We start from the raw sequence: 8,984 nt of genomic DNA, 5'->3' as shown, positions 1-8,984 counted from the left end.
CACACACACACACACACACACACACACACACACTCACTCACTCACTCACTCACTCACTGACCACTTCCACAGTTCTGGCCTCTGTTACAAAGCTCTGCATAAACTATGGGTGGTTGGATGGAGTTCACTCACATCTGCGCATATGGACATAGATACACAAACAGTTACCCAACAGGAGGAACGGCCCTTTTTAAGCTTCAGTGTTTGAAAGTTGATCATCTCTGCTGCTAAATTAAATAATGTCCTGTCCATGTTATTTGCCAGTATAATTAATCTGCTGTTGTTTCACTTTAACTACATACACTGCATGCACGCCTCCTTAGTCATAAGACACATCATAACCGAGGCTGCCTCTTACACCTACATAATGACTATAAGGATTGATGTTATTACCATGACTACGCCGGGAAGGATTACGCATATTATCTATCTTTTAAAGAACACATAACATCATTTTAAGCAGATGTTTTAAAGTCAAAAACAGCAACACTACAACTGTGGAAATGAAGACAGTGACAAAAAAAGAACCCTAGGCAAACAAACACAAATGTGCACACACAATTCTCTGTGCGTTCGGTCCACCTGTGTGTAATTAGCAGCAGGCATTTCCCGTCAGGAGGGCCGTGCAGTGCCAGGCAGACTGGGAATCTGACTTGGAGCGAGGCCCCATGGGTAATGAACTTCCCAATATTCCCAGTGAGACAACAACACACAACCAACAAGACGTCGTGGAACACAAACACCAGGGCGACTACGTAGGTAGACATGGCAACCAAACGGGGTGTCACAATGAACAAAGAGCCTGCTCATGCACACCATGCAGACATCCAGTCCTGATAAATTGAAAATCCATCTGCTCCCACAGACTAAGCTCTCAAATAGTGAGGGTATATTGGTGTCAGATGACTACACCACAAATTAGCAACAGTACCATGTGCTGCTTTATCTCAGCAGTGATGGAGAAAGTCAGCAGCCTGACATAACAGCCACAAGAGGCTGCTATATCTGTGAAAAACACAAGAACTGACTCTCAGTCTTGGAATGCATCCCTGATTGATATCAGTGGTGGAAGAAGTATTCTGTTCTATTACTTAGGTAAAAGTGGCAACACTACAGTGTAAATAAACTAAAAGTACTTTTGTAAAAGTGCAAAAGTATTAGCATCAAAATATAGTTAAAGTACTCATCATTCAGAATGATAATTTATTACTGGACTAATCATTGTCAATGGATTTATGTGTTCATCACTTTAATGGGAAAGGACTCATTTTAATTACTTTATATACTGCTGGGTAACTTACCTTTGATCGTATTTTAGAATGTATTAGTTCATATGTTGCATTAATAATCCAAATCTTCAAAGTAACTAGTAACTAATTAAATAGATACAGTGGCGTAAAAAGTAACAACAATATTTGCCTCTGAGATGTAGTGGAGCAGAAGTAGCATAACAAAAACAAAAAGTAGCATAGCAAGGGAAAATACTCCAGTAAAGTACAAGTACTTCAAAATTGTACTTAAGTACAGTACTTACGAAAATGTACTTAGTTACATTCCACCACTGTCAGTAATCTTCTTTGCATATTTAAACATTAGTTAAACCCATTAAAAGGCTGAAGGCTAATACTTGTGAATGAATGTTTCACATTTTTCATGGGCATGGTTAACACTCACGTGGTTTATGTAAACTGACGATATCTTTACAAGATCTGTCTTCATGTTCATTGCTCTTCATGTTTGATCACTTTCACACGTGTGCTAAATATGTTTTATGTCACTATTTTATGCCTCGAGTCAGTAAGTTGTGAAGCTTCAAATTGGCTGTGGGAAATAAAGACTTTTGTCTCATCTCACCACTCGGAGCAGTCTGTGTCTGGGTGTGTTTGAATATGACTGTCTTTGTATTTGAGTCACTTCTCCGTCGTGGGGCTGCATCATCGCTGAAGATTAAATGTTGAAGGTAGCATGAAGAGGCAACAGGCGACAATTAGAGTAAATGTAATGTTTTCAAAAAGAGCAGAGAGGAAAAAAACAGAAAAAGGCCTAACAAAGCAGCGGGAGAAAAAAGAAGGAAGGAATAGGGAATAGCAATAGACGTGATTGGGTAAATTGAAGAGTGACAAGATAAATAAATCAAATTTACCGGGTATCCATCCCGTCCAGCCTTGCCCTGGTGAGGTTAGAGATTAAAGCATGAAGCATTGAGACAGGTTAGAACAGAAACCAACAGCATAATAGAATAAAGTGTACCAGGTCTCTATACTTGGTACACTTTATTCTAAAGGAAGTATTAAATAGTACACAGGATACTGGTTCACTTTTTACTAGTTCGTACAAAGAATATTTCATTGAACTAAGTAAATTGGTCTATATGGAGTTTACATTTAAATTGAGAATGTTTAATCATACAGTATGTTTATGTTTACACTCCAACTTTTGACTCCCAGTTAAAAAATGTATGGCCCACATATGATCTTTTATGGCAACTGTTTACATCTGCTTTTCAAACTTCAATGATCTATTCCTGCATTAAATAATTAAAAAGCAAACAAAAATGCCACTGACATTGTTTTTGGCTTACTTTCTGACGGCTTGCAGCCAATGTACCTGACTCAGACAAATTGTTCTGACATATTTTTACTATGTGGCGCAGCAGGTGACGCCGCATTACAACACGTTCCCTTCGACTTTATGGGCTGGAGGCTAGACTTTGTGTGTGTTCAGGAAAATAATTTATGCATAATTTCATGCACACTTATATACTGTAAATCAGCTGCACAGACAATTTTCTCCAATTAAACCATTTCCTGGATTTTTTGCTGTCCGGTGTTTCTGGAACAGCGTTATGATGTGTTTCAGAGTGTACAAGGTGCGGCCCTGCATATATGATCTGCACCACATGTGGGCAAAATATTGTATTAAAAACAATATGATCAGAAAAGGGAAACTCTTTCTAGGCAGGTCACATTATTTAATTTGAATTAAAATCAATTTAAAAACTGAAGGCAGCAGTAGTCTCCAGTTAGTACATGTCTTTATGTGTTTGTTTTATCTGCTTTGTGTGTGTGTGTGTATGTGTGTGTGTGGTGCTGAGAGAGAGAGTAGAGAGAGAGAGAGAGAGAGAGCGGATAGAGATGCTCGGTTTTGGGTGTGTTTTGTTGCACACACACACACACACACACATCTCTCTAAGTGGTCGATTTCTTGCTGTGGATGGACATGTGTGAGTGAGTCTGTGTCATGTCTGTGTGCTCTGTGAGAGAAAACTATAGTTTGTATTGTGCAGAATACTATGTATAGTTGTGTGTGTTTGTGTGTGTGTGTGTGAGTGGACTGTACTGTAACTGAACAGCTCTTCAACAATGATTTCAATACTACCTGTATTAGATGGAATCGTACTTACAGGCGCTCCTGCAACAGAAAAAGAGATATCAGGCATTAGAAAATAAATTCTATACATCTGATACATGAAGCAGAGCATGTGTGAGTTATGGTAACCTCTGGTTTGTACAGCAATCAATTCCTCGGAACAATGGTGCGCAACAGAAAGACTGCGCATGCAATGCGGTTTGTTAAATGATGACTGTAATAAACCACCTAAATATAGTACAGAATAAGCTCATTAGAGCTGCAGCCAATGGAGTTTGTGGTGAAACTGTTATGATAAACAGACTTCTGGATAATGGGGCATGTTATGCATTAAAATGTGAAGTCATGTTAAGACTTTGTTGCCTAAGAAGATATGGGTGTATGAGATGGAGTACAGACAGTGAAAAGGTTGGGGTTGTGCTGGCAAACTGTGTGTCCCTTTAAAGTATAAAAAAGATATCTCTGAGATTTCTCCAGGGCAGTCTTTCAGATCGGATTGAAATGCTCTGATGTTTAGCCTCAGCAGCAAAAAAATACATTCTGCTTTTCTTACTTAGCCTAACCAAAAACAACAGTTATGATTTTCGTGGTCTAAATAGAATATTCTTGTAAAAAACGTTCTCTTAAAAGTCCATAGCTGAGGGCACTGATAAACCACCCAAAACCCTACAAAGTAAATATATATTTAGCAATGAAATGATTCTATATTAGTGATAGGTCAAATGGATATGATCTAAATTTAAAACCAATCATAATACTGATTTATGTGATTGTTAACACAATTACAGTCAATCGCATGATTTGGAGCTACACCACCACGGCAGTCCTGGTACCACACAGCTCATCAGCATGGATGCAACACTAAACATTTACAGAAACTCAGCAAGATTGAAAACAGACCTCTTCTGGGGAGAAGTGGGTTATTTGTTGTGTTTTGGTACTACTTAAACATAAAAAAGTCATGCTAACATGACCAGAATCTCTGTTAGCCTGTTTGATTCAAGGGAAAGAGCATTTGTTTTGGGTAAAAGGAGTCAAAAGAGGGATTAAAAAAAGGGAGCTGGTTGGGGCAAGAAGGTTAAAGGGACAGAAGAAGAAGAGAGGCCATGGCATTTATGAGGCATGGAGACCAAGTCAATCAAATCTAGCTGCGTCTAGACGGCGGGACAAGGACCTTCTGGACCAGACAGTTAAGTAAACAAATGCACACTGGTCAGGGAGCTGCAGTAAGACCAGCTTCAAGCATTGAACTTGAAGTGTGTGTGAGTGTAAGTGTGTGAGTGTGAGTGTGTGTGTGAGTGAGTGTGTGCGGACACTAATAAGAAAGAAAGCGAAAGGGAATGAGAGAGAGGTAAATGGAAGATAAAAGAAAAACAAGTGAAAGAGCAAACAGAAAGAACTACTCTGTCTGCGCTCTTTCATGTTATTCAGGTTTGTGTTTCTGCTTATTCTCTTCACTCTCATTTGTTTTTCTGATGGAACGGGGAAAACCACTTCTGGTCTTGTAAAAAGTTGTCCCAAAGTCATCAGCTGCAGCATGGCGCAACAGCCTCTCCGCAACAACTCAAAGGCATCTATTGGAACTATATATTTGGACCTGTTTTTCTTGTTGTTGAAGATTTACGGCCTCAGTAGAAATCCATGGGCTTGGGACTGAGAGTCACAATCAGGCTGTGGAAGCGAGGATGTTTTGAGAGAGACTAATATTGTTGATTTCCTGTGCTTAGTTGAGAATTGCTACTTCCAGCCAAATCCTTTAATTGAACAACAGATAGACAATCGAGTTGGGATTTTAAAAAGATCAAGGCACTTTGGCACGACAGTGTAAGAACTTTAGACAAGCCTCAGGTCATCGTTGACCTATGTGACATAAAATCAAGTCAATAGACAATTAAAAAAAAGCAGCTTGCAAGAAATAATTTCAAATATACTGTCCTGCTTCAAAAAAGTGAGATCACTTCAGAAAGGAAGGAAATAGAACAATAAAGGTTACTGGTGAGCTTTAACTTTGTCAACATCTTCACTGGAACAGATGTCATCTACTAAATGAATCACAACCAGACTGGGAGTTTTCCCACCTGACACACATCCTGCAGAACAACTTCAGTACTGCAGGTTTTGATAAAATCAAGACCTGCGCCACAACTTGGTGGAGTCAACATTTAATAAAGACAAGGGTGACTCAAACTCCGAACATCCGATCTGTCACGACAAGCTTTTCTGTAACAGCAATTATGTCTCTACACTGTTTTGGTTCCTCAATGAGTGTTTTGCGGTCTGGGTGGAAAGAAAAAGCAACACAATAATGGCGGGTGGTGATGTTGGCAAGGGAGAATCTCATTAGGCCTGTACTACTGCAGCTGCTACCGCTCAGCGAGAACGACTGACATCTGGGCAAAGTTAGTGCAACCACATGGCCGAGGTTAGCGCTATGTCGGCGCAAATGAGGAGGGACATGGAGAAGGGCCAACTGCAGCTCATCATGCAAAGGCCTGACTCGTGGGTCACTACTATTTTACAGCCCTCAATCTTATCCAGTCACTCAGGAAAAGAGAGGGAGTGTGGGTGCAAATGAGAGAGCGGGAGAGATGAAGAGTTGTCCAGGAAAAGAGAGAAAAAGAGAAATAAACTATCAAAGCAGGTGGCGGGCGTCACTTACCAGGTTCCCCTCTTCTTCCCATCCTTCCACGCTTCCCTGGAGGCCCTGTGAAAACACACAGACAGAGCAGTAAATCTCCCAAATCAGCACTGCAGGGATGAGTAGAGAACAGCCGAGCATTACTTGCTGTTTCACTGCTGGTGGTCATGTGTTGCCAGCCATTGAGTTTGTGTGAGCTGGCACAGCACTGAAATATCTATGCCTGAGTGACGTGAGGACAGATTCAGATGTTAGAAATGACAACAAAGGATGCCGTCAAACTCAAAACCAAATGTGCTGAATGATTTTTTGGCGAACTGAACAAACTGGACCTTCTGGCATGTTTAGGACTGATTCTCTCCTCATTCTGGCTGAACATCAAGTTCATCAGATACATTCCTCACTGCCTGGGCTTTATCCAGCTACCTTCCTCTGACGCTGCAGTGATGCAGTTGGCTCCACCACCTTTCCGGTAAAACAATTTCTACTGTTGATGGAGAAGTCTGGTAAAGTAGCGGGAGGGCTGTAGTGAAATCAGGAGATGATGTTACCAGAGAGAGGGCCGACCTAGAGTCTCAAAGCTCATGCTGCTACAGGACCATTAATCATTTCTACACCGCCACTGATCTGTGCCAGTGTCTGCCTGGTCATGTAACAGAAGTGTTGTTTTAAGAGATGGTGCAATTGACTAAAAAATTAAAAAAATTGAATAGAGGTTTCTGCTCAGGCTCAGAAAGACCGTCCGCCCCTCCCCTTTAGCTTAGCAACTGGAACAAGGCGCAGCAGGCTAAGCTTTGGATTTCTTCACATGTTGAAGCTCTGTGTGCTGTGTGCTGTAAGTAAGAGGGGCACTCTGTATTTAAAGTTTGGAGGGTCATGTCTTTTTTAGCCTTATATTATAATAAAGGAAGTGGTTGCAATTGGCCAGTTTAAACTCTTGCTCAAAGGTTTGGAAATGAAATATATGGTCTGTAAATGTTTTAAATAGTTTTATGAAATTGTTATGAAATTGTCTGTAATGTACGGAATTATTGTGATCTGTGCCGCTGTCTTGGCCAGGACTCCTTTGAAAAAAAGATTAGTAATCTCAATGGGATTTTCCTGGTTAAATAAAGGTAAAAAAAAAAATACATTACCTTTGTGTTGCTTGTCCACATGTGTTTTTATTCATCCAAACAGTTATTGGTGTGTCAGAATGAAATAACGGATCTTAAATGGTCCCGTTATCCCGCTCTACGCTGCACTATAACAACAATTCTGACCCGCTATTTCCATGTCCTCTACACGAATCATCAGCTAGTGAGAATGTTGAGTTAAACCTCAGTATTTTTGCATGTTATCATTTATGTTCACACATTTAATGATAGAGTTGTTGTTTCTGCAAATATATGGTCACCTGCCAGAAATGAGAAGCATGCTTTTGTGTGAAATCAAAGACCCATTGTTTCAAAGTTTACAATGAATTTCAAAAGGTAAATCTGCCACCATTATTAATGTAAACTGCATATGTGTGGCAAGAAAGTAGGACAGCTGAAACAACAGCACAGTAACTAAACCTTCTGAAACCCTCCTGTAGGTAACACAGTATTTCATCTCTTTCCTTCCATCCTCCCACACTTAGTCCGGCTTTTGTAAATATATGGGAACCATACTGGGTACTTTTCCTGATGCTAAGTGGCTGTGGCTAGAGACATGTTTTCCCTATTGTCATTATTGGGGTTGTTGTAGTGGCCTAATCACTTCCTGACTCTGCCAACCCTTTCAAAGAGACCTCAATCATGCTCCTCCACCTCCTTCTACCGTCTACCTCTCCCTCTTTCATCCTTCTTTCCCTCCTTTATGTAACAGCAATACGCTATCAATTACTTTGGAATTGAAGGAATAATAAGTATCATAAAAAAAAAAGTTAACTACCGCCTGCACGTGCTCAGTCAACAGCATACCATTGAACCAGATTTTCACCTTATACTGTTTCTTGTACTTTATCTGATTCAATTGTCATTTGTAGCTGCTGCCAGACTTTGTTTGCAACAAGAAGACACAATTTAAATGTTACAATGGAGACTGAGTACAGCTGTGCACCTAATGACTCTCATTTAAAATATATGTTTGAGCAATTTGAATCATTTAACACCTCTACACCTTCAAGCCTCGGATGCCAGTTAACACACTCTGCCAGCCGCAGCATTTACATTGATAGTCTCCATTTTCCATAGTGGGCTCTACTTCCTCTGAATCAGCCACCGCAGCCATAAACAGCAGCATGGAGCTGTTCTGCTCGGGGCTTAGGTCTCTGCAAGGAGAGACGGAGCATTTCTCCAGGGCTGGAGAAGAGGGAGATGGGGAGAACAGTGGTGGTAGCAAAAGGAAATGGGAAGGACAGAGAAACGGTGGGACCAGGAGGAAAGGTGGTGAAGAAAGAAAAAAACGATGAAGTGAGTTAGTAGGGGATGGATGGATGGCTTCACAATCCCTTAAAAATCCTTGTAGTACATGGTCGTTGGCCATTTAAAGTGCCTCCTCAAGCAAGCATATGCAATATAAGATATGGGTCACGGGGGGCAATGCCTGCTCTACCTTTATTTGAGACATAAAAGGCAGCCTTCAGCATGTTGACAGGTCAGTCGCCAAACGCTGGAGTGGGCGTCAGAGTGACTGAAACGTGGGAGCAAGATTGGTCCTGAGTAGCAGGGTTGAGGGGGAATGGGGTTGGGTGATGACAAGCTGATATAAGACTGGATTGACTGGATGAATTAATGGGAAAAACAGAAGCACTGGAGAACAAAGCATGTGTGTGTGTGTGTGTGTGTGTGTTTGTGTGCATGTGCGTGCGTGTGTACACGTAAATGTTGAAGTACTACTCCTACGTACTACAGGAGAGCAGGGAACACATAACCAGTGAGATACAGACAGACAAACAAACACTCAAACATGGGGACACATGGCGTGACTTAGGTGTCAGTCTGGACTTCCTGTG

General features: G+C 40.9%; 1 protein-coding gene across 11 annotated transcripts in view; it reads right to left on the bottom strand.

Moving 5' to 3' along the window:
- The window catches only part of col23a1a (collagen type XXIII alpha 1 chain a), a 145,578-nt gene that overhangs the window by 27,582 nt on the left and 109,012 nt on the right, over positions 1 to 8,984 (bottom strand). For 8 of the 11 annotated variants that reach the window (XM_032528766.1, XM_032528761.1, XM_032528768.1 and 5 more), the window contains exons 3-5: positions 6,029 to 6,073; positions 3,404 to 3,411; positions 2,144 to 2,170 (exon numbers count right to left, since the gene is read on the bottom strand). In XM_032528766.1, the coding sequence (XP_032384657.1) occupies positions 2,144 to 2,170; positions 3,404 to 3,411; positions 6,029 to 6,073 (80 nt within the window). The remainder of the gene's footprint in view (positions 1 to 2,143; positions 2,171 to 3,403; positions 3,412 to 6,028; positions 6,074 to 8,984) is intronic. The other 3 variants (XM_032528764.1, XM_032528769.1, XM_032528765.1) reach the window with 1 other exon arrangement.

This window comes from Etheostoma spectabile, chromosome 10 (assembly GCF_008692095.1).
Source record: "Etheostoma spectabile isolate EspeVRDwgs_2016 chromosome 10, UIUC_Espe_1.0, whole genome shotgun sequence".
NCBI classification, from domain to species: domain Eukaryota; kingdom Metazoa; phylum Chordata; class Actinopteri; order Perciformes; family Percidae; genus Etheostoma; species Etheostoma spectabile.
This window is presented reverse-complemented; position numbering and strand designations above follow the sequence as displayed.